The 24060-nt window shown below is 54.4% G+C and overlaps 11 protein-coding genes across 11 annotated transcripts; 6 read left to right on the top strand and 5 right to left on the bottom strand.

The window, feature by feature from the left end:
* Positions 1–204: 204 nt before the first annotated feature.
* On the top strand, positions 205–1836 carry N7474_006650 (Dynamitin subunit 2; the record flags this gene model as incomplete). The annotated part of the gene is made up of 3 exons (XM_057198060.1): positions 205–243; positions 305–370; positions 427–1836. 3 exons carry the CDS (start codon positions 205–207, stop codon positions 1834–1836), a joined length of 1515 nt encoding a protein of 504 aa, XP_057051500.1.
* A 593-nt stretch (positions 1837–2429) lies between these two features.
* On the bottom strand, positions 2430–3359 carry N7474_006649 (class I SAM-dependent methyltransferase; the record flags this gene model as incomplete). The annotated part of the gene is made up of 3 exons (XM_057198059.1): positions 2430–3168; positions 3223–3252; positions 3307–3359. 3 exons carry the CDS (start codon positions 3357–3359, stop codon positions 2430–2432), a joined length of 822 nt encoding a protein of 273 aa, XP_057051499.1.
* A 765-nt stretch (positions 3360–4124) lies between these two features.
* On the bottom strand, positions 4125–4852 carry N7474_006648 (ankyrin repeat domain-containing protein; the record flags this gene model as incomplete). The annotated part of the gene is made up of 2 exons (XM_057198058.1): positions 4125–4592; positions 4661–4852. The coding sequence occupies 2 exons, from the start codon at positions 4850–4852 to the stop codon at positions 4125–4127; spliced, it is 660 nt and encodes a 219-aa protein (XP_057051498.1).
* A 665-nt stretch (positions 4853–5517) lies between these two features.
* Positions 5518–6993, bottom strand: N7474_006647 (uncharacterized protein; the record flags this gene model as incomplete). The annotated part of the gene is made up of 3 exons (XM_057198057.1): positions 5518–5670; positions 5737–6621; positions 6745–6993. The coding sequence occupies 3 exons, from the start codon at positions 6991–6993 to the stop codon at positions 5518–5520; spliced, it is 1287 nt and encodes a 428-aa protein (XP_057051497.1).
* Positions 6994–7502: 509 nt separating this feature from the next.
* Positions 7503–9300, bottom strand: N7474_006646 (dolichyl-P-Man:Man(7)GlcNAc(2)-PP-dolichol alpha-1,6-mannosyltransferase; the record flags this gene model as incomplete). The annotated part of the gene is made up of 3 exons (XM_057198056.1): positions 7503–8878; positions 8932–9228; positions 9291–9300. The coding sequence occupies 3 exons, from the start codon at positions 9298–9300 to the stop codon at positions 7503–7505; spliced, it is 1683 nt and encodes a 560-aa protein (XP_057051496.1).
* A 118-nt stretch (positions 9301–9418) lies between these two features.
* On the top strand, positions 9419–9993 carry N7474_006645 (YOS1 family protein; the record flags this gene model as incomplete). Its single annotated transcript, XM_057198055.1, has 4 exons — positions 9419–9452; positions 9502–9561; positions 9669–9782; positions 9938–9993. 4 exons carry the CDS (start codon positions 9419–9421, stop codon positions 9991–9993), a joined length of 264 nt encoding a protein of 87 aa, XP_057051495.1.
* A 1091-nt stretch (positions 9994–11084) lies between these two features.
* creB (uncharacterized protein) lies at positions 11085–13547 on the bottom strand (the record flags this gene model as incomplete). Its single annotated transcript, XM_057198054.1, has 3 exons — positions 11085–13187; positions 13245–13385; positions 13515–13547. 3 exons carry the CDS (start codon positions 13545–13547, stop codon positions 11085–11087), a joined length of 2277 nt encoding a protein of 758 aa, XP_057051494.1.
* Positions 13548–15188: 1641 nt separating this feature from the next.
* Positions 15189–17042, top strand: N7474_006643 (histidine--tRNA ligase; the record flags this gene model as incomplete). Its single annotated transcript, XM_057198053.1, has 2 exons — positions 15189–16676; positions 16734–17042. 2 exons carry the CDS (start codon positions 15189–15191, stop codon positions 17040–17042), a joined length of 1797 nt encoding a protein of 598 aa, XP_057051493.1.
* Positions 17043–17756: 714 nt separating this feature from the next.
* N7474_006642 (uncharacterized protein) lies at positions 17757–18080 on the top strand (the record flags this gene model as incomplete). Its single annotated transcript, XM_057198052.1, has 1 exon — positions 17757–18080. One exon carries the CDS (start codon positions 17757–17759, stop codon positions 18078–18080), a length of 324 nt encoding a protein of 107 aa, XP_057051492.1.
* Positions 18081–19221: 1141 nt separating this feature from the next.
* On the top strand, positions 19222–21780 carry kexB (kexin kexB; the record flags this gene model as incomplete). The annotated part of the gene is made up of 2 exons (XM_057198051.1): positions 19222–20966; positions 21018–21780. 2 exons carry the CDS (start codon positions 19222–19224, stop codon positions 21778–21780), a joined length of 2508 nt encoding a protein of 835 aa, XP_057051491.1.
* A 445-nt stretch (positions 21781–22225) lies between these two features.
* On the top strand, positions 22226–23772 carry N7474_006640 (sorting nexin-4; the record flags this gene model as incomplete). The annotated part of the gene is made up of 2 exons (XM_057198050.1): positions 22226–22496; positions 22559–23772. 2 exons carry the CDS (start codon positions 22226–22228, stop codon positions 23770–23772), a joined length of 1485 nt encoding a protein of 494 aa, XP_057051490.1.
* Positions 23773–24060: the final 288 nt, after the last annotated feature.

The raw sequence follows: 24060 nt of genomic DNA, 5'->3' as shown, positions 1-24060 counted from the left end.
ACGAACGGGAGTTCTTCAGGGACGGACAGGGGAAGAATTAAATAGTGCGTCATTCTTCCCCTGTGTTCTCCCCTCCCGAGGCAAGCGGAGGCTTGTGATTGCGGGAACGGCTGCCTGACGGCCTGAGGCAATGACCCTTATAGTCACCTGACATGTATCCATCAACAACCCTGAATCTGGTAACTCCAACACAACGACAGCACCATGGCCTTCAACAAGAAATACGCCGGGCTCCCGGATCTGGTGAGCAAAGACTGCACTCTATAGTTCTTCAACTATTCCCTCCTAATTCATTCCCACCCAGGACTCCGCCCCAGATATCTACGAAACCGATCCCCCCGACCTAACGGACGGAGCATCCACCGTCCCCGTGAGTTTAACTATTTACGTGCCTCCCTCCATAAACAAAAACTGACAATAAAAAAGACAACCACAATCCGCACAGACTCCGACAACGGTGACGCAGCCTCCGACATCGACCGCGAAGGCGTCAACGCCGACCAAGCGCGTCTGCACTTCGAGGGCGCGGCCGTGGACGCCCGCAAGGCCAATTTCTCAGATAGCATTGCCGAGAAGCGGTCCGCGTACCGGAGTAAGAGTCACAGCCGTCGCCGTCGTCAGAGACGGAGACGCGAGGATGGCACCGAGGAAGTTGGGGATCTGAGTGATAGTGAGGATGAGGGTGTGGAGAGGAGTTTGGCTAGGCTGAGGAGGGAGGTTGAGGATCTTAGGATTGAGATGGAGAATCGGCCTGACGCTGCTGCGGAGAAGGCGGAGGGGGGTTCTGCTGCTGGCAAGTCCGGGGAGGAGAAGGAGAAGCTTGGTGATGGCGTCGCCGAACTGAGCCGTGCCCTCGACCATCTGTATGCCTCTTCGCGGGGTGATCTTGCCTCCTCACATTCAGCTGCCGCGCTGCTCTCTCAAAAGCTAGCCTCTGATACCCGTCCCGCTGTTTCTGCATCCGCATCCGACTCGCAATCGCAATCACAATCGCAACAACAACCAAAACAATCTACAAAACCAGGGGATGCAGCCATATCATCTCCAGCGCCCGCACCCCCCTCTGCAGGGATACTCTCCCACGCCGCAGCCTTCGACAGCCGCCTAGCCCTCATCGAGTCCTCGATGGGAATCTCCAGCTCCTCGAACCCATTCATCGCAGACGGGACCTCCTCGCCAGCCTTGCAACCCGTCCTGCCAGCACTCGAGCATCTCTCCGCGCGCCTCTCCGCCCTAACGGGCCTCCTAGTCGGCACGAACCCAGGCTCCACCACAGCCCTCAGCGCAGCGCCACCGGGCTCAGGCGCCTCCGCCGTACCGGGACTAACAACGCCACACCTAGAAGCCCTCTCAACCCGCGTCCGCAAACTAACAACAGACGCCGAGGCGCTCGCTTCCGCGCGCCGCCGCGCGATCGACTCCGCGAAAGCAGCTCAAGCCGCTCGGATCGCCTCGTCCACCTCGGAAGACGGTCTTGACCCCGCTTCTGCCTCGGCCTTTGGCCCTGTCGACGACGAGCACGCAGCCAAGATCAACGCTCTCTACGCTACCCTCCCGACCATCCAGTCTCTGCACCCCTTACTCCCCAGTGTCCTGGAGCGTCTGCGCTCTCTACGCGCGTGCCATGCCGGCGCGGCGCAGGCGGCTGGTGAGCTGGATGCGCTGGAGAAGCGACAAGCTGAGATGGATGAAGAGATTAGGCAGTGGCGTGAGGGGTTAGTTGCTGTTGAAGAGAAGATGGCGCAGGGTGAGGTGGCCCTAAAGGAAAATGTCGAGACGGTTGAGCCTTGGGTGAGGGATTTGGAGAAGCGGCTTGCGAAGTTGGGTGGGATGTAGATTTGATTTGCTTCTACATGCTTTGTCTGGACATATCTTTTTTGCCTCTCTATGATACATAATACAATACCCTGTTTGCGTCTGTCATTATCTCTCGGGTTGAAGTGCTTGAGTATGCAGTTTGTCGTACAGAGGTTACTATAGGAGCCAAGGAGCTATATAGGTCTGTAAAGAATGCGGCCAGTACTAAAATTGGTAAGCTAAAGGCTAAAGCGGAGCTGCTAAAAATCACATCTAAAAATAACTAGATCCCGCTACCCTTTAGTCGACCTCCATAGTGACGCAAAAGCCCTATCCAATGCCAACAGTGGTTCCAGGCCGGGGGTCTCCTGACATCCAAGTTGAGAGCCTCAATTCTTGACATGCTTCCTTGCTACTTGGAGAGTATACGCACAGCAGAGAGAGAGAGCGTCCACATTGCGGGGGATTATGTGTTTGGTATGATCGTCAGCCATATCCGTTACCATCTTTGCAACTGTATTCAGCATCTCCCCTCATCTTAATGGCGCTGAAATCATATCCATACTGTGTCATACAAGCAGTAGACTAGGAAAATAGGAAAGGCTTCCTGCTAACAGAAGCCGTATGGGCGTTTACAGTGGCCGGAATCCCCAATTCACATGGATATCAAATCGCACATACCCTCCAGAGGCGATATCTCGAAACGCCTGGGCCTCGAGTTGATCCAACTCCTCCTTACTAAATGGAATTGGATCTTTGCCTGATCGTGCCCACTGGAAACATACGCACATGCTGTTCGCCGTATAAGGCCCCAAAGTGCTTTTGACACGATCAGATCCCACGATTTCCATTCCAATCTCGGTCAACCCAGCCGCTTTCATTTCGTCCGGCAAGGTTTTATACCCTACCCTGAAGTAAGAGGCGAATGTATCGAGGAGCAATTTTTCGATAGTATGCACAGCCCCAAACGTCGATTCCGGATAGAAGCCGTGCTGTGTCGCAGCCAGGAAGTTACATTCTTCCCATTGCAAGGCTCCGCCTGGCTTGAGCAAGCGACTCAGATTGGCAACTACAGGTCCCCAATCCGACTCCAAGAGCCCCATAGTGATTAAGCGAACATGGACCAGGTCGTATGTCCCTTCGAGCTCCTTGGGGACAGGCTGGCGCGCATCGAGGATCGACAACTTCATATTGCTTGGTGTTTCAGATGGGAAAAAGGAAGGGGAGATGTCGTAACCATGCAGCGTGCTCATAGGATAGGAGGGGGCAATTTTGAAAAGGAAATTAGCGGTTCCTGTCCCGATATCGGCAATTCGGGCATTTTCAGGAAGGCGAGCTGCAATAGTTGGATGAATATGGTAGCCCAGATTCCTGCATAGCATGAGTAGAGATTTTGGAGGGGAAAAAAAAGGCATATTGCCTTACTCGGTAAGAAGATTGAACTGTCCGTTCAGCCTAAATGGATAGACATCAGATAGAGTATGCATGGGGTGCAGTACTTAGACGAACCGGGCCAACTCCTGGTCATTGCGCGACATGTGTCGCTCGTATACTGCGGCCATGGTGAAGAAGTCCGAAGACAATGAGGCCAAGTTTAAGAGAGCTAGAACGAGAAGAAGGGCGGAGCGAAGCGACGGGGTGATCACAAGTTCTCCCTGGTTTCTTCTTTCTACTAGGAGGCTCCGCTCCTAGCAGCGCCTGGGGTTTTATGGTCGTGCTCGGGTCGGGGTTTTCTTTAACAGGGATTAGGTGGGGGGCCTTGCAAGGGTATCGGGTCGGGGAAGGGCCTTGCAGGTCAACTTCGGGCCAATGTTGGGTCATACAGTACCCGTGGAAATCCTACAGTATGGAATCCCAATACTCCTGTAACTTGTCTGAAACATCCTGGCTACTTTTCTGATCTGTCTTGTCATATATTCGCATGGATTCTCAAAATTAACTATCAGCCCTCACAAACTAAATGCTAAGCCATGTTGCTGTCCGTCCCGCATCTCATTCTGGACCATAATATGGTGCTCTACTCTGATCCTTGATTCCGCGTCAGTTTGTATTCGTGCGACCAGGCTCGGGACTCAAATTCAAAGGGGGTCATTTTTTGGGTGGTGAAATAGGGCTTTTGTGATCTATGTAATGTGTGGTGAAATTTGATCAAGCCATCCTTGGGGTGGAATGGTCTGTTGAGGTGGTTAATTTTGACCTTCCTTGGAGCACCTCCACTTGGACACGCCATTTCATTGCCTCAAAAAACATCAAGGAGAATCATGATCAGCCGTTCCCCAGCAATGCTGGGAGTCACCGAATGTAATCAATTCATTAAACATAATATGTTAGTTTGCTGCAGCTTTCAGCATCTCGACAACTTCCGCCTGATTCTGGCTTTCTGCACGCTCCAGAGCAGTACGACCCTTTGTATCGAGAACAGTAGTGTCTGCTCCGCAGCTAAGCAAGTAGCGAACAACATCCACTTTTCCCAGTTCTGCAGCTCTATGTAAAGCGGTTCCAGGGCCTAGGCAATCGAGAATTACCTGAGAAAACTCATGGTCCTGGTACATTATTGCGTTCAAAGGAGCACCTTTCTGGAGGAGCATAGTCAAAACCTCAATAACATCGTTTTCTCGATAAATTGCACGATGAAGAAGCTGGCCTCTGTGAATGTCGCCTCCACGGTCAAACATCAGTTTGATAATCGAAATAGGGCCCGCGTGGACAGCATAGGATAGCGGAGTGTCGTCGACTTTACATTGTCCATTTGGGTCTGCTCCGCGGTCGAGGAGCCAGGTCGTCATCTCTTCGTCCTGAATCGCATGACTAGCCCAGATCATTATCAATTTTTATTTCCGGTGTTAAGCTTCTTCGAACTTACACGAGAATCGGGGGTTGAAAGATCACCAGTCGGCTGATTGATATTCCATCCGTTTATGAAGAAAGCTTCAAGGGTATCCTTCGCCTTCGATTTGATTGCTTCCTCTAGATAGAGACGAGAAATCGGCAAACCATAACCAAGAAACTCCATTATAAGGTCGGTATCGTCCCGCTTAATTGCTTCGACCATCATCGAATGGAATTCACGTATGCGGACAGATGTCCCGTAAGGGCAGGAGAGGTTAAATTCTAGCCATGTCTGAAAGCTGGAGACGTGGATGTCTGTAGTGTACATTACACATTTCCTCTAGAAGTTGAACTGGTGTCCGAGGCGGGGGAAGGTCACTCAGATCTGGCGGAGACTCAGCGTTCATGCTTAAAGACGTTGAAATATTTTAACTCTTCAACGCACAAGAAGATTACTAGTGTAATCCTCTGTCAAGACGATGAGCGTGCCTCCGAATCTCAGCACGAAACGCCTCGGGGGCCCGAACTTAATGATGCCTTAGGCATAAAGAGAGTAATCCAATGAGTAATCAGGGCTCGAGATCAACAAATTAGATGCGCAGTCCCGCATCTCGTCTTTTGCGACGGTTTGTTCCCTGACACAAACAGTGGTGGTATAATACCTACCTTGTGGGAATCATTTTGAGTCCCTCGATTATCTACTGAAATACTCTGTTCTCACAGGGATGGAGGAAACAATCGTTGAATTACGGCGTTAGCTTGAGGAACAACTAAAGCTGGGAAAGAAGAGAAACAGGCACGAGAAGAGGTAGAGCGCCGTGTGGAAGGGAGAGACGACTATAGCCCAACACACTATTCCGTCTTCTCGATCGCTGCCCCTGTCTGAAGTCTTCAGGCTGACTTGACCTCAAGAATTGTAATAGATTCGCCCTTCGGTGGGTTAACAATATCAGTGATAGTCCATCGTCCGCCACCGGACTCCGCAATCAATTCCTTCCACATCTCCAGTGTCCGTTCCTGGGAGTTCAATTGCGCAAGCATGCTCTGAGACGGTAATCAGCCATTGATGCATTAAAGTCCAATATGTGATTCAGATCCATTGTTACTCACGATGTCAAAACTCCGGAGGACTTCCTCCTGACACTTAGGTATCACTCCCGCCGGCGGCATCACCGCATCGGCTATGATCAGTCTGCTATCCTCCCTCATCGCCTCGAAGACATTCTTGAGAATCTTCTTGGCGTAAGTATCGGACCAGTCGTGGAGGATATACCGCATAATGTAGGCATCTGCTGCCCGGGCCTCTGCTGGTTGTGGCTGGAAAAAATCGTGAGGCAAGAATTTCACCCTATTTGAGATTGTCTCTGGACACGAGGATACTAGATGACGCGCCTGCTCCTCCACTGGTGGCAGGTCCTCAACAACGAACTCCAAGCTCTCGAATTTCTCTGCGATGCCGAGCGATATATGGCCCATCGCGCCGCCGATATCCACAACCTTACCCCCCGCAGGCAGAGAGGCCCAGTCGTAGCAATCGCGCATCTGACTGGTCCCGTCCCCTTCGCTCCAGCTGCTCATCGCAAGCCCAAACCGTTGCATCGTTTCTGGCTGCTCCACCTTCCGTTCAAAAAAGCTTGCCCCGAAGGCCAATGCAAAGGGACTCTCGCGCGGTTCTCCGCGGCCAGTAGATATCTCTAGCGCGTCTACGATCTTAGCTGACGCGGGAAAGGCCTCTTCGGACATATGAGCAACTAGGGCCTGCATCTGGGGGTCCGCAGATAGAAGGGCCGAGGTGGCCGTGTGCGCGACGTGACCTGGGGTCGGCTCAACGAAGATATGGTTGATGGCTGTGCGGCGGACGAAGCGGGCAACGTCTAGTTCGGCGATACCGGTAGCTCGGGCAAGTTCGGCGAAAGAGATCAATCCCTCCTTTGGAACAGCCTGGGCGATCTTGAAGTGGGAAATGGCGTGCAGGCTGGCTGCGAGGGTGTGGTCCTGCCAACGGAGCGTTAATGGAAACCATTGAATGAGGATTTATTTCGATCATTCCACTAGAGAAGTGACAGAACAGAGCCAGGGATTTAAATCATCGTGGTTCACTGGGTTCAGATTACTGACATTCATGATCATCCATTTGATAGTATCCTTAGGACCGATAATAAGGTCCCGCAGCTCTTTTGTTGCATCAATAAGCCGGTGCCGGATGGCATGGATATCGGCATGCTCGGTGCCCACAGGAAAGTCTTTGACGCCGTCCGCGGCAAAAGAGGGCTGGGGAAGGTTATGCGAAGATATGAAACTATCTATTGTTTGAGCATCTTCCAAAATGCTCTTGGCGAGCTCGATCAGTGACGGTGAGGATTGCATCTTCTTAGAGCGACGACGAGGGAGTCTAACAGCGAGGTATGAAATTGAGTAGCATAAAGATAGGTATCGCTGGTGACGGGGAGAAGGTGCGTTAAATAAAAAGACGGAGTTGGCTTGCTGACCTGTAAATACGTAAAACTAGCTGATTCGGGAAATGGTTTCGGGATAATCAGCACTACTGCACACGAGAACAATGGCACGGTGGACCGATATGCCACTGGATATATCCGGCTGCGCGTCAGTACGCACTGGGCGCCCTAACGGGGCGACGGCTAACAGTAAGCGAGGGTATAAAGATAAATAAGGCGTCCAGCGGCAGAGCCATTCGAAAGAGCTTGTAAACGCCAGAGCTTTTGAGCGAACGCGACTGAGGAGGCTCCGATCAATAATAACGTCGCGCTCATGGTTTATCTGAAGCCGGCTTGTAGTGTACACAAGCACGAATAGCAAACACATTGCATGAATGAATACATATTTACACTACTCCCATTCCCAACCTCTATCTATATCTATCTCACCCGCATCAACACCTTAACCCTCGGCCTCACCTTCAACTCAACCCACCACCCCCACAAAACCATCGTCCTAGCCATTTCCCGCAAAATCTCGTAAAACGCGACAGCCGATTCCCCCATCAGATCACGGAGCACTCTCCCCTCCACCGCACCCTTAGCAAGGTCCTCCGGCCTTAGAAGCTCAACGCCAGCGAACCCCTCCGCAACAGCGACAGTGGCCCACTGCGCAGATGGGAGCGCAGCGCGCAGGAGCGTCTCGTCTGCGTCGCGGTAGGATTCGTCGCTGCTTGCTTCGACGAGGATGTAGTCGAAGGTCTCCCAGAAGGCGGGGGTGGACTTGGCGGCTGAGTCTTCTGTTTTGTCGTAGATCCAGTCAGGGCGCTGGAGGAAGCGCGTTGCACCTGTTTGGCAGGCGAGGTTGCCTAGGTAGACGGTTGCGTTGTTGGGTGAAGTAGAGTTCTCCTGAGATTCATGGAGGAGACGTAGCGCATATCCGCCTGGATAGTTCACCGCGGAGGCGGGGAGGAGTACGAACGTCGACGTGCAGAACGACGCTACCGTAGCAGCTACCATGGCCCATGCAGCGATGCGATTGAACCACGAGCGCGCCTGGTGATTCCACAGATATGCAGCGCCCAGGGCCGCGGAGGCCGTTAGCGGAGGCACAGCGTAGACGATAAAGCGCCACTCCTTGTGCGGTTGGGCGCTGTACAGCGCGACAAAGACTAGCGAGGGCACGAGAAGGGCCGCTGCGGAGCGCTTAGTTGCGGGCTGGCGTAGGGAGACGGGGATGGAGAGTAGGTAGGTCAGCGGGTTGAGGAGGAGGCGCATGAGGGCGAAGAAGTAGAAGTAGAATGGCTGCGTGCCCCATTTTGATGACTGGCCTGAGACCACATTGAACAAGAACGCATTGAGTTCCGGCCAGACGAGACGTTGCCAGAATGCTGAGTCGACTGCCACTGATGCGCCCACGCCGACGAGTAACCCGGCCAGGCCAGCGGGGATAGCGTCGGGGATGAGACTAATCTGGTCCGTTAGGAGCATGAAGACTGTTTGCGCGGCGACGAGGAGAGCTAGCTCGGAGCGGAAGATCACCCCTGCGACGGTGAGAAGGAACAGCGCCAGACGGGACGAGGAGCGCGGCGGGGGCGCAGAGCCTCCTGCGCTGGGGAGGAGGAAGCGCAAGGCTAGCGTGGTTAATCCGAAGGCGAATGTGTTCGACAAGGGCCGTGAGGCGTAGAAGATGAGATGGAACTGGCTGGCTTGTAGGACCGTGTACCAGGTCGCGACGACGCGGCCGAAGCTGCGCTGTAGGCCGTGGGTGTACACAGTCAGGGACAAGGCATTGAATAAGCCCAGAATTAATCGAGCTGTGGCGTGTTTGTTAGGTTTATCTGTGATGTTCCATTTAGGAAATACATACCCAGGAATTGCTGGTCCGCCCCGTTCACCACCCAGCCCTCGGGCAGGACGCTGAGCAGCTTGGCGAGCACAGCAGCGCCAATGGCTGTTCGGGGCACGGCGCCGGGGAATTGAAAATGATCATAGGCATCTTTAGCGATGCTAGTGTTGTTGGCACCACCGAAGCCTGGGAAGCTAGGTAGGCCGTTGATAAAGATGTCATGCACAGCCTGGATGTGGAAGCTCTCCTCGACCTTGGTGTAAGGCGCCACTAGGAGATGAAGCGATATGAGTGTTGAAAACACGACAAATGCCTTGACTGCTCAATAATTTAGTATTTGCTGTGTTGTGGATATATCATATGGACGGGGGTGGACTGACTGACTGCCATTGATGTTTGTAGTTGTTTGTATGTAGTGGGTTGCGGGCGAGGTGGCTTTCACCTCTGCATCTCCGTCACTGACCAACAACTTCTTCGCCCCTTCACTACTCCCCTCCAACCACCAACCATGTTTCTCTTCGGGCTGGGCAAGCTTGTCTACGGTGTGTATTCTTTCTACGTGCTCCCTGCTCATCGCTAACTCGATCCTAGTCACCATCCTCATCATCAACGCCATCGCCGTCCTCTCCGAGGATCGCTTCCTTGCCCGCAGTACGTCCACCTTCCCCCCTTCACCCACTGCCTCTCCTGCCACCAAACCCCTCTACGCCTTGGAACGATAATTTTTCAAGAAGACATATCTAACATACACATTGCAGTCGGATGGGGCCGCACACAGGCTGCTGAGCCGGGCTTCGGCGCGTCCTACGACAACACGAGCGTCAAGGCCAAGTCCGTCAATCTGATCGCCAGTGTGCGCACAGTGATGCGAAGTGAGTCTCTCCTCCTTTTCTTCGCTCCTCAAATCCACAAAGTCTGCAGCAAGCACGCAGGGGACCCCAAGTGTCCGTCCCGGACAGAAACAACCAGGCAGCAGCAAGGACCTCTTCCCAACAATAGCATGCTAACCACATTATCTATCATCCAGTACCCCTTATCGTCATCAACACCGTGATAATCGCATACGAGCTAATCCTCGGATAAAACCCGCCTTTCCTCTTCTCTTTATCGTCATCTTCATCTTCAGCCCTATCTACGCACCTATCCGGATCTTTTCCTCCCATTCAGCAGAGCCCCAACCACAAACAGAATCTCAAACAGAATGACCTCCAACTATCGCATATCTCGCGTCAGACATTGCTGTCTTTCTTTCCTCCTCGCTTCAGCGGCTGCCACTACCTTCCCCCGTTTACGTGTGCAGACAGTCATCTCCACACATACACCTACAATCAATGCCCCTATTCTATCACACGACACGCGGTAATGATGTACACGAGAAAGGAGCATGCCGGGAGAGGTTCAAAACTAGAGGTAAACAAGTTCACGTTCAAGTTCAGTGCGCGGAATGATGTTTGTCTGCATGTGGGTGTTGCTAATTTATTGGATCTTGTGTGTGGAAAGTGGCTAGCTATCCTATCCTGGTACCTGATGTTTCTTTCTCGGTGGCCTCTTTTTGAGTCTGGCGCTTTTCATTCCCATTGTATATATACCCACAGAAAGAAAGCAATGCGGTGCAGTAAAAACGGACTGATCTAATACGGAGCAAGAGATCGTAGTACGTAGTCAACTATCTCTGTTGACATATCATACATCGTACGGCTACTACATCGACACGAAACTAAAGTCAGAAGCAGAGCAAACTCGGATATCAATATTTGTCCAAGCTAATTTTCCAGAAAGAACACACTCCAGAAAAGCACAAGCATGCAAAGCGTGGAGGACAATGTTTCGCTGATAGAACACAGAATTAAAAAAGAAAGTCCAATGTACACCTGAGTAGCTCCATCTCCCATTCAGCCGACATAGATAGGGAAGAGATGGAAAGATTGCAACAAATCCCAGAAAACGCCTCTTTTTGCGCCGGACAGGAGAGACAATTCCCGTCCCTATCATATCATATCATATCAAGACGCAAGCTATCAATCACGTCACGTCGGTGTAGATATGTGCAAGAAGCAAAGTTGCGCATAGTATGTGCAGGGTTCGTTCCGATAGGGGTATCTTCGAGAAATTGGGAAGCTGGCAAAACAGACAGAAAGAAAAAGCTCCCAAATAGTAGGTAGATTATATGGCTTTCAGGATTTCTTGAAACTGAATGACCTCCAGCGCGGGGGGTGCTTCTCGTGGTTGTGGCTGCCATTACCATTATTGACTTCTTTGGTCATGGTGGGTTCCGGCCGAGAGCCATTCTTGGAGACGGAGAGGGGCGGCGCGTTATCCTTGGGAGGCACAGGAGGTGGCAACACAGACGGGAGCACCGGCGGCTGGTCAGCAATCGGCTCAAGCTCTTCTTTCACTGGTGCTGCTTCCTGGACCGGGCCAATCTTCAGCTCCGAGGTGGACGTGCGTGGTTCTTTATCCTTTGCTAGCCGGTGACTGAAACTGCGACTGCTGCGTTTGAGGAAGCCAAAGCTGGATGACTTCCTCGGCGATCCGTTCTCTGCGGCAACCTCTGGTGCGTCGGCTTTGCTCAGCTCGAGAGCTAACTTGAGCTCTGAAGCTTCACGCCGCTGCTGCATCTCCCATTCTTTGCGGCGGAGCTTGTCATTCCGCTCTTTCTCCTTTTCTTTCTCCCTCTCTTCAGCCTTGCGAGCCTTCTCCTCACGTTTCTCTTCGCGTGCCCTCTCCTTCCGTGCCTGGACGTCACTTTTCTTTGGGCTCAGAATAGGAGCTGGTGAATCGGGGATCGGTGGCAGCGGCACCTGAGCGGGTCCTGGCGAAGACACGGTAGGCTCAGGGACTTCGGTGTGAGTGGGCATGTTGGGTGCGGTCAGTATCTTGCTGAGAGGAGGGCCACGGTTGGGATCATCGGTTGGCACCTGAGATGCACTATGCACCTGGGTCACTGGGTTACCGTTTGGCTTCGCTGTAGCATCACCAGATTCCGAGGCGGCCGCGGCAGCCGCCTGGTCCTCTTGGGCCTGCTCCCGCAGAACGGCTTCCAGTGTCGTCTCCTGATAGAACAAGACATAGGCACATGCCAGGCCAGGCCGGTCACCGAAGAAGTTCCGCACGTAGTTTTTGTCCACGGGCTCGACGAGCTCATCATCAAATAACAGCCACCCACGATCCTCGGTCTTAATTATGGCCACGTAATGGCCATGATACGGACCACCGCCGATGTGGACGACCACCGCATAAAGTTCGTAAAGCCGGTCCGGGTCTTCGGCATCGTCCGTCGTGTTGAACAAGCGTAGATGATAAGGATACACCACGCGGTGGAACAGTTTTTGTAGTCGCTGCAAGTCCTCGGTGTATTTGAAACGCTTCAGGTGCAGAGCCAACACCCGCGGCAGGCGTTTGATCTTCATGCGCTTTTCCGCCTCTTGGAGACCGCCGCAATTATCGCAATGGAACTTGTTTCGTTCGCACAGCATCTCCTCTGCCGAAAACTTTCGTAGACAGGAGGTGACCGAGGAGTGTTGTTCGAGATCGACCGAGAGATCCAAAAACACTTCGTCACGCTGCGAGACCTTCTCACACGTCAGACATTTCGTCTCCGAGGTCAACGTGCCTTCAAACAGCTCATGCACCCATCTCGTCGTGTTGGGGGACTTCGAGCCCGTGCTACCCGTCGTCAGCTCCGTGGAATCCGTACTGTCCGCGGGTGGCAAGGATGTCTGCTTCGTCGCCTCCGTCTCGACATTCGACACCACCTCGTTCAGCAACAAATTCAAGAACTCATGTGCATCCTGATGCATTGCGGTCCGGAACATTTCGTGCTCGCGCCGCAGCACATCCAGAAACTGCTGTGGTCGAATTACTCCGATGCGCGACTGGCTGCCCACCACCGATTCGAAGATATCTTTTAGTGAGGTGAAGAGAGATTCCGACATGCCGTAGCTAGTCGCGTTGTTCTTGGTTTCTAGGAGCGGGAGCGTCTGCAGTGCCACCTTCTTCTTATACTCTGGTGAATCCTTGTCTTCGGGTTTTTGTGGTTGGTTGGGAGCCACGCCGGCCTGGCGCGCGGACGGTGATGGGGTGGTGTTCTTCTGCTTCGCGGCCTGCGCCTCTGCTTCCAGGTGTGCGTTAGGGTTCTGGTAGCGCAAATTGCTCGCCAGGGCCGCCTCGAGGCTTTCCAATGGGGTGCGACGCGGGTAGTTAATCACGGCCTCGCGGAACGGAACGGAATAGTAGAGACATTGTAGGATCGAGTTGCAGTAGCATGTGTTTCCGTACTAGGCGCACTTCAGGTCAGCAGCACTCTTGTTTCTCGGACAGAACCCACCACCCACATTTTCCATGCCAAAGAATTTGTCGCTCCCATCCTCACGAATCGCACCCATCTCCAGCAACCGCTTCTCCAGCGGAGTCATCTGCGGCGCCTGCAGGTCCTTCTTGACAGGCGTTGCCGTGTTTGCGGGAGTCTGCGAAGCCTAAACAAGTGAGCCGTCAGCAGCGGTCCTGATCAGAATTGTCCTACGAGGAACAAGTCTCAGGAGACGTCTCGGGGACCTGCTGTGCGACAGCAGCAGGGCTGCCAATGCACGGTGGCGATTGCTTACCACATTGTTCCGAGGCTTATTGAAGATCCCCATTATGATCACTCAGTGTTTCTTGGTGGTCGCACTCCGCTGCATTGGGTGATAACCCGCCAGAGACCAAATCAGTCGCGGACGATTACGCTCTGATGAGAGCGGGAGACATGCGACGGGAGGAAGAGGTGTGACGGGGCCGATCGGGGCTGCGGATAGTCGAGGGGCAGGGGAGGAAACGCCAAGGAGATCAATGGGAGTCGCGAGAGTGTCTGAGGAGGAGGGTGGGGGTTGAGCGGGCAAGAGACGTCTGAAACGAACGGAGCTGCCGTTAGGGTTCCGGGCTGCGGTCCGTGGGGTGGCGGAGAGGGAGTGAGACAAGGGGTGGGAGGCAGAGTACCAGGGTTTGGCGAACAGGCAGAGTAGAGGGAGTGAGAATAAAAGGAGGGAACAGGAGGATGGGAAGAGCAGAGAGAGAGAGAGAGGGAAGGAAGGAGGACGAAAGACGATGAGATGACCCGGGCAAGGCGGAGGAGGAGAGGAGCCTGGGAGCGGAGGTGGGCCCGGGGCGTGAGCGAGGATGCCAGGGCACTATAGATAGCAGGTCTCCGGTCCTATCGTTAGTCCTATAGGTCTGCTTATTTTCTCCCGTATTAATATTTCTCTCTTTACGATTAGTTCTTATTGTTCTTGGACTCTCGTATGTACCGAAACATCCAGAACATCCCTAACACTCCGCACCCCCCATCAAGTCTAGTCACGGTGGAGCTGCCTAAGGCAGGTACTGGGCCAATCGCCGATTTTCCTGCCACGCTCTCGCTGGCCGCTTTCTGCTATTCTCCCCACGCTTAGCGTTTGACGCATTCGCCCTCAACCTCTCCAGTGCGGACAGACCACCACCCCTAGCAATGTCGTTATTGGCGGGTGCCCGCGCTCGCTCACGGGCCATGTGTCCGCCCCTCGAATGGCGTGGCCTAACGGCCAATGACTGCCGAGAGCGTGGGGAAGGTGGCGGTGGAGTCCGTCTGGCCGGATTCAGGACGGATGAATTACATCTGGGCATGCAAGATCGGATGATTGTATATGCTTGGTGCATGTAGGCGGGGAGATAGGAGGGGATAGGAGGGGGTAGGAGGTCTCGTCTGCCTGCTGCGAGCCGCCAATGGCGCCCCGGGGCAATGGGTGGCTGCTGTGATACTCCGGGATGGTGATGCATGCCCCCTTGCCGGAGTCAAGGCGCTTGGAGATGCAGCAGTCCCAACCGAGTCATGGTTCTTCCGGACAAGGGAAGGGACAGGATGGTACCATATCCAGTACGAAAGACTGGAATCTATCGAGATCACATTCGGTCCCCACCGAAACTGATATCATAACGATCGTAGGCAGCGGAGTAAGGGGGAGGGGGTCGGCCGGAAATCACTAGAACAACAAGCGAGTCAAGAGAGGAGATGATTCCATCACGCGCGGATGGCGTTTTCTACTGGGATTCAAGCGTGTGGGGGAGAAAATGGATGCCTGTCATCCTCCTGCATCTGTTTCGGGTAATTGTGGGAGCCTGAAGTCCCAGGTGTCTTGCTTCGGCGCCCGGATTAACTGACTCCGCCCGATGCCAGCCTCAGGCCGCCGAAAATTGTTGTTTGAAGCCGCACCCTTCTGACTCAGTCCCGTGCGTTGTTCTTTCTCTCTCGGTCTTTCCTTCTGTTTATGCCGTCTCTCCCTTCACTCCGTGCTGCACGACGAGCCATTGACTCCATTGGTGTCTCTCGCCCGACCATCCGACCAATTCCCAGCCAACCTCGACTGCAGCCGGTCTCGAATCAAAAGAATCTCCGTGCCCCCACCACCACCCCCCACCAGCAAATCCATCCCCGCTGCCATTTTTCTTCCCTCACTCCCTCCGTCGCCGACACAATGCCCAAGGACAAGAACACCTTCAACCTCAAGACCCCCAAGGGCACCAAGGACTGGGCCGGGTCCGACGCCCTCCTGCGGGACCGCATCTTCACCACCATCGCCGACGTCTTCAAGCGCCACGGCGGCACCGCCCTCGACACCCCCGTCTTCGAGCTGCGCGAGATCCTGGCCGGCAAGTATGGCGAGGACTCGAAGCTCATCTACGACCTGCAGGACCAGGGCGGCGAGATCTGCTCCCTTCGCTACGACCTGACGGTCCCCTTTGCGCGCTGGCTCGCCATGAATGCGGATGTCCGCAACATCAAACGCTACCACATTGCCAAGGTGTACCGCCGGGATCAGCCCGCCGTCAGCAAAGGCCGCATGCGTGAGTTTTACCAGTGCGACTTTGACATTGCCGGTGCCTTTGACCCGATGGTGCCCGACGCCGAGATCCTGCGCATTGTGAGCGAGGTTTTTGAGGAGCTGGGATGGAAGGGCCGGTACACCATCAAGCTCAATCACCGCAAGATTCTTGACGGCGTGTTTGCCGTCTGCGGTGTGCCGGAGACACTGATTCGGCCGATCTCCAGTGCGGTTGATAAGTTGGACAAGATGCCGTGGGCCGATGTGCGCAAGGAAATGGTGAATGACAAGGGTTTGGATGGCGAGGTGGCGGACCGCATCGAGAAGTACGTCATGCACAAGGGTGGCCGCGAGCTGCTTGACTCGCTCCTCAAGGACGAGGCTCTTCTCGCCAATGAGTCTGCCAAGGCGGGTCTGGAGGACATGGCTCTGATGATGGATTATCTGGACGCATTCGGCGTGCTAGACAAGATCTCCTTCGACATGTCCCTAGCCCGCGGGTTGGACTATTATACCGGTGTCATCTACGAGGTTGTCACGGAGGGCTCTGCTCCCGCGGTGCAGTCAGATGCCCCCGAGGAGGCGAAGAAACTGCAAAAGTCCGGCAAGAAGGACAAGGCCAAGAACCTCGAGGACGACGACCGGTCCAACGACCCTACTCTGGGCGTCGGTAGCATCGCCGCCGGGGGGCGGTACGATAATCTGGTTGGCATGTTCCTGCCCAAGGCACAGATCCCCTGCGTCGGTATCTCGTTCGGAGTCGACCGCATCTTCTCCATCACCAAGGCCCGTCTGGAGCGCGAGCAGAGCACCCAGGGTCTCCGCAAGAGCGAGGTGGATGTCTTCGTCATGGCCTTTGGCGGCAAGGGCTTCACCGGCATGCTGAAGGAGCGTATGGATATCTGCAAGCAACTGTGGGACACGGGTATCAGGGTGAGCATGAGCAAATTCTGTCTCAAGATTGGAACAGCAAGCTAACACATAACTCAGGCCGAATTCGCCTACAAGCTGAAGCCAAGACCGCAGCAGCAATTCAAGACCGTCGAGGATGGCGACATTCCCTTTGGCATTATCCTGGGCGAGGACGAGCTGGCCGCGGGCAAGGTTCGCATCAAGGAGATGGGCCTGCCGAAGGGCCACCCGGAGAAGGAAGGCGTGGAAGTCCCGCTCGGCTCACTCATCCCCGAGCTGCAAGCCCGTCTCGCGCGGACACAGTCCGGCCCTGTTTCGGGTCTGGCGCAGCAGCTGCAGGATGTGCAGGTCAGCGAGACGCCAAAGACAGAAGACGCGGGCGTTTGATTTCCCGGCCAGGGTTTGAAAATATAGATTTCTTTTGTCTGCATGGTTCGAGCGTGGATTTCGGTTCGTCAATGAAAGCGGCGAGCCAGATGGGAAATATCGGGAAATAAAAACGAGAGAAAGACCGGGAAGTGGATACAATAAGCATGGAAAAGATGGACTGTAGCGGAACCCGCGAATACCCAATTCATTGCATCTGATAACCTATGCCGTGTCTCGAATCCTCCTTCATCTTCTCATCCTGCGTATCCTTCTTAGCCCGATCCGTACTCCGATTCACACCCCTTCTCTTGAGAGGACAAGAATAATACCTGGATTGAGGTATCTGGTGACAGTCTGTTGGTGATGAAGAAGAAGCCGAGTTTCACAAGGAAGAGGAAGAGGGAAGCGGATTCTTTCTTCTGCAACCACCGGAGAGTAGAGGTTGTTTTCCTGGTTGCATACTGGTTTCCTCTCCTTCTCACCTCCAACACCGCCGCTCTCATTCCTTTCTCAACATCCACACCCACCCAGATACAGGTAAGAAATCCCTGTGAAGCCACTGTCTTGCATTCTCCCTCCTGCAGCTGGACCGCAGAGGTATCTCCAGCAGATTTCCTGGTCTCTGCAAGCTAACAACTAGAAGATCAGCTCGGCCCCGAGTTTATACCCTATAAACGCAATCACCGTCCTGCTCTCACCCCCACTCTGATACACCCTCAATCCCTCGCGACAATGCCTCCGTCAAGTTCAACTGTCCCAGGGTTTGGCGGTGCCTCCACTATGAACAGCGGCTCAAACAACCCGCAGCAGCCTCTAGTCGCTCCTCTCCCCAGGTGGGCTGCGGAGCTCATCCAGCGCATGGATGTCACCAATCACTTGCTCCAACAAACAAATATCCAGCTCTACAATATTCATCGGCGGCTGGCAGGCTTTGAGGCAAAGCACGAGCGGATCACCACTGCGCTGGAGCTACTTGTGCCCACCATGCCGCTCGAGTACTTTGATGCTCTTCTCCAGGACGATTCCGCCAAGGATCCGGCGCAAAGGACTGTTTAGATCTGTATGCTCCTTGTTCGACTACTGTTTATTCGGTAGTACTGACTTTCCATTGTTTCGTAGATTTATCGCGCAAGCTCCCGAGTCTCCATCGACGAACTTTGGTCGCCTCTTCTTTGCGAGATCTGGCGTTGGTCTGCGTTCTCTTCTGCTTTCCTGTCTTTTGCATTAGATACGGCATCATCATGGGGGTTCACAATTTGCGATTGCTTTTTCCTGGTTTCGTTCTCTGTTTGGACGGTTGCATTGCCCCTGATTCTTTTCTGCTTTTTGAACGCTATTAATATTAAATATGCACTGGTCTTTTTGCTATTTCAAAGAATGAATAACACTTGCTCTCATAGCTGCCAGTTCCGGTTGACCGTGTTGGATGGGGATTAACTATTTAAGCTCATTTGAGGTTATTCTGGTTATTCGAACAAGTGGGCGGCTCGAGATATATATCTGGACACGGGAAGTATGTTTCACATTGGAGTATTTTCTACTAGGTTGGGTTGTCTCATTCTCATGTCGAATGCAAGGACAGCCCAGCCTTCGCATGGATGTTTTACTTGACCATCATCCAGTCGGGCGCCATGCAGGGTCCGAGTGACCTGCGTGGCTGGTACCCATGCAAGGCCTCATCACCGGACCGGTACTTCCCAGCCAAGTACCACATTAGCCTCGACCACGTCAGCCATCCACGGCGGCAAACGTGGTCTTTCAAGCAGCATCAGCATTCGAGCAAGACAGGCAGACCAAGTGAAACCAACAAAGAAAAGACTAACAGTGGCTGGCCCCGGGTGGCTCGCAGGACTTAAATCGGGGCTCAATAGGACGGTCGGGCAGATCGACACGATCACATCACCCACTCGCTCTCTCCTGATTCCTTTCCTTCATCTCCTCCCTGAATATCTTTTTTTTTTTAGCCCCCTTTCTCTCTGTCATTCATATCTCTTCCTGTGGCAGTCCCATTTCATACATTATTCTTTGATGCTACAACCACCTTGCCCTCTGTCGTCTTCCGTTCCTCCGTTTGCCATTGAATAGCAGCTGAGGCACCCGTTCATGGCAACCACCTCCCGTCCATCACCACCTTCACAGTGAGAGCGAGTTCCGCCAACTCGCCTCGCACCACCACCACACACTCGTCGCATTTATCATGCGCATCGCCGGCAGCATCGCCGTGGCCCTGGGCTTCCTGGGCGCGGCTACGGCTAGCTTGCATCCTCGATCCTCCGACACACGCGACTTCTTCGCCCTCCACCTCGACGACGCCACCTCCCCCTCCCACGTTGCACAACTCCTGGGCGCACGCCATGAAGGACCGATCGGCGAACTCGTTGGCCACCATACATTCTCCTTGCCACGGGACCAGAACCTTGATTCTGTGTTGGCCGACTTGAAGCAGAAACGAAAGCTGAAGCAACGGTCGGAAAGCGAATCTGCGATCCACGATGATGCGCTAGACGGAATTCTGTGGTCGCATCGGCTCGATGCTCCTAGACAACGGCTACAGAAGCGACTCCCTCCGCGCCCGGCATCGGTGGACCTGACACCACGAGCCGACAAGAAGCCAGATCAAGCCGCGGTTGCTGCCCAAAAGGATCTCATGTCCACCCTGGATATTCGCGATCCAATTTTCAAAGAGCAGTGGCATCTTTTTAATACTATTCGTCCGGAGCATTCTCTCAATGTGACCGGACTGTGGCTGGAGGGGGTGACGGGCCATGGGGCGATCACGGCCATCATCGATGACGGGCTGGACATGGAGAGCAAGGATCTCAGTCCCAACTACTACCCCGAGGGCTCGTGGGATTATAATGCACATTCCCCGGAGCCCCGTCCTCAACTCAGTGACGACAGACATGGCACTAGATGTGCGGGTGAGGTCGCGGCGTCGAAGAACGATATCTGTGGAGTTGGCGTTGCATATGACAGCAAAGTTGCGGGAATTCGGATCCTGTCTGCACCGATCGATGATCATGACGAAGCCGAGGCCCTCAACTATGCCTTCCAACATAATGATATCTACTCTTGCTCATGGGGACCGATGGACGACGGCCGCACTATGGAAGGCCCGGGCGTTCTGATCCGCAGAGCGATGGTCAACGGCGTGCAACAGGGTCGCCAGGGTAAAGGCTCGGTTTTCGTTTTTGCCGCCGGCAACGGTGCCCCTTACGGTGACAACTGCAATTTCGACGGATACACCAACAGCATCTACAGTATCACTGTAGGAGCCATCGACTGGCAGGGGAAGCATGGGATTTACTCAGAGGCTTGCTCGGCTCAGCTGGTGGTCACCTACAGCACTGGTTCTGGCGAGGCCATCCATACTACCGATGTTGGTGTTAATCAGTGCATTAGCTCGCACGGTGGAACATCGGCAGCGGGACCCCTGGTCGCAGGAACGGCGGCGCTGGTTCTGAGTGTGCGGCCGGAGCTGACGTGGCGTGATGTTCAGTACCTGTTCGTGGAGACCGCTGTGCCTGTCAACGAGAAGGATGGCAGCTGGCAGACCACCCCGTCTGGACGCAAATTCAGTCACCTCTGGGGGTTTGGGAAGGTTGATGCGTATGCGGTGGTTCAACGCGCCCGCGAGTGGGAGCTCGTGAAGCCACAGGCATGGTTCAACTCGCCGTGGCAGCGGGTGCACCACGAAATCCCTCAGGGCCAGAAGGGACTGATCAGTCGGTATACAGTGACGGAGGACCAGCTGAAGAAAGCCAACTTTGAGCGACTGGAGCATGTTACTGTGACCATGAATGTCAATCATACTCGGCGCGGCGACCTCAGCGTCGAGCTGCGCAGCCCAGGGGGAGTTGTTAGCCATCTCAGTGTTACTCGCGACCGAGACGAGGAGCCAGTCGGTTATGTCGACTGGACGTTCATGTCCGTTGCTCACTGGTATGTATTATTCCCTTTTATCTGTCTTTCTCTGGCTAACCGTGTTCCTAGGGGCGAGTCTGCCGTGGGCGTGTGGACCGTGATCGTCAAGGACACCGAGGTCAACGAGTTCTCCGGTGTCTTCACTGACTGGCGGCTTAACCTTTGGGGCGAGGCCATTGATGGGAACAACCAGCCTCTGCACCCGCTCCCCACCGAACACGATGACGACCATCCCTACGAAGTGGCCCATGTCGCCACGACTAGCATCGAGCCAGGCCCAGTGCAGACTAACCCTCCTGCCGGCCCCGAAGACCACATCGACCGGCCCGTGAAGAAGCCTCCACAGCCGAAACCAACAGACCCCAGCCCGGTTGAGGATGTTGTCACGCCAAGCCCTGCGACCAACGCGACGGCTTCCCCGACTAGCACCGACGAAACCAAACTCTCCCCGTATCTCCCATCCTTCGGGGCCTCAAAGATGACGCAAGTTTGGATCTACGCGTCTCTGGGCATGATTATTATGTTCTGTATTGGGCTGGGCATTTATTTCCAGATTTCGCGACTCAAGCGCCGTCGTACCAACCCACACGACGACTACGAGTTTGAGATGATCGAAGATGAAGATGAGCTGCAGCCGATGACTGGCGGCTCCCGGACGCGTCGCGGCGGCGAGCTGTACAATGCGTTCGCTGGGGAAAGCGACGAGGAGGTGTTTAGTGATGCCGACGACGATGTGCCATACCGCGACCGGTTAGCTAACGTCCAGGAAGAGGACGAAGACGCAGCCGAAAAAGCTTCGCCGGGTACTGGGTTGTTGTCGGAAAAGCGTTAGGGTCTGGTTATCTGGTTGCATTTAGTTGATGGGAGTTGAGTGTATGAAGCATCGATCGAGTAAATCCGGTCTAGAGGGGCTGGATCTGTGTATATCCAACTTTGCTGCATGAATGACAGAAAGATTAGCGACTTTCTCCAATCTGGGAATGATAAATAAACTGTTGTTCTGTTGTTGTTGGAAATGTTTTATTATAGTATTATGGGTTGGGGCAGATGACGTTGCCGCCTTGGGACGACGATCGTCTTATCTCAGCCCTCGACCAGTTCCTCTCTCATTTCCCCAGCCTCAGTCCACCCCAGCTCCATACAACCCACATTTCAGCTCTTCCTGTCTCTCTTTTTGCCTGACACATTTACCTCTGCTGGGATCACCTCTGGCGGGGATAGATAATCAGACATCCGCCGGCTGAACCACGGCCGACCAACACCTCCCCCTCCCCACGATGGAACAAGATGACTTCGACTCCGTCAGCTGGAAGCACCCAGACAGCGACCAGTCACGGCCTACGACCTCAGGAACCGATGTGGAAGACCCGCATACATTTGATCACGATGTCAATGGCAAGCGGAGAATGAGCTCCGCCTACGAAGCGCCGGTCGGGACGCAGGCTGACGCAGTCGACGTGGGGGAGCTTGAGTGCGAGGTGTCATCGCCGCACAAGGAGGGCTCGGGGAAAGATGCATATATTTCATATCTGGTTACAACACATGTGAGTAGCGATCTCTCTGCGTCGCCGCCGCTGCTGCCTGGTCATGCTCGGGCAACCTCTGGAAAGAACACGGCGAAGCTAACGGGATCCGGTTCTACCCACAGACCGATTTCAAGTCATTTCAGAAGCCCGAAGTCCAAGTACGTCGGCGGTTTACGGATTTCTACTTCCTGTACAAGACGCTGTATCGCGAATACCCGGCATGCGCGGTGCCTCCGCTGCCAGACAAGCACAAGATGGAGTACGTGCGCGGGGACCGGTTCGGGCCGGAGTTTACGTCGAGACGGGCGTGGTCGCTGCACCGGTTTTTGAAGCGTCTGACCCTGCATCCGGTGCTCCGACGGGCACCCCTGCTCACCATCTTCCTGGAGTCGCAGGACTGGAACGCGCATATGCGACTGCACTCGACGCGGACGTCGACAAGCACGGGCTCCGACAGCGGGAGCGCGGGGATATTCGATAACTTTACGGACACGTTCGTCAACGCGTTTACCAAGGTGCATAAGCCGGATCGCCGGTTCATCGAGGTGCGGGAAAAGGCAGACAAGTTGGATGAGGACCTATCGCATGTGGAGAAGACTGTGGCACGGGTCGCTCGGCGCGAGGCCGACTTGGAGACGGACTACACAGAGCTGGCTACGCAGTTCCGGAAGCTCGTCCCGCTAGAGCCGGCTGTGGAGATGCCACTGCATGTTTTCGCCGCGTCGGTGGAGGAGACGGCTCGTGGAATGAGCGGACTGAAGAACCACACGGACCAGAACTACCTGGGCTCGCTGCGGGACATGGAGGCCTACATCATGTCGCTGAAGAACCTCTTGAAAACCCGGGAGCAGAAGCAACTGGACTTTGAAGCTCTGGTCGACTACCGCAACAAAGCCGTCGCCGAGCGCGACACGCTCGCGGCCAACCCGGCTGCGTATTATGCCACCAACCCACTGACTTCCTCCCCGGCGTCTTTCATCCGTTCCAAGATGGAGGACATGCGCGGCGTGGATCACGAGCAATCCCGCCGGGAGCGGGTGCGCAAGCTCGAGCTGCGCATCGACGAACTTACCCGCGAGGTGGAATCTGCCAAAACCACCTCGGAGATGTTCGACGAGGAGGTCATTCGCGAAGTGGCGGATTTCGAGCGCATCAAGGCGGTCGAATTCCGGGATTCCCTTGGCAGCTTTGCCGAGTCGCACATCGAGTTCTACCAGGGTGTGCTGTCTACATGGGAGCGCTTTATTGCGGAGATGGAGAGCGAGCCCGACATGGGGCTGGAAGAGTCAAACCAATGAATCAATCCAGTTTTGGGGGGTTTTGGACCAAATGGCTGTTTTCTTTCTTTTTATCATGACTGGAAGCTAGCTTGTTTCATATTATTCGCAGTCAATACTACCCAACGTACTACTCACTCCATAATGCCCTCTAACCAGAATAGCCGACAATTTCCCCCATTGTCATACGTCGTTCACGGAAACAAGGAACCGAGACAAGCTTTGCAGCCCCCACGCTATCCGGCCAAGATTCGGCTCATCCCCCCACGCTCTCCAACTCGGGGTAGGTGCGAATGCGGAGATAGAATA

Source organism: Penicillium riverlandense, assembly GCF_028828495.1.
Source record: "Penicillium riverlandense strain IBT 135883 chromosome Unknown utg000006l_segment0_segment0, whole genome shotgun sequence".
Lineage (NCBI taxonomy): Eukaryota > Fungi > Ascomycota > Eurotiomycetes > Eurotiales > Aspergillaceae > Penicillium > Penicillium riverlandense.
This window is presented reverse-complemented; position numbering and strand designations above follow the sequence as displayed.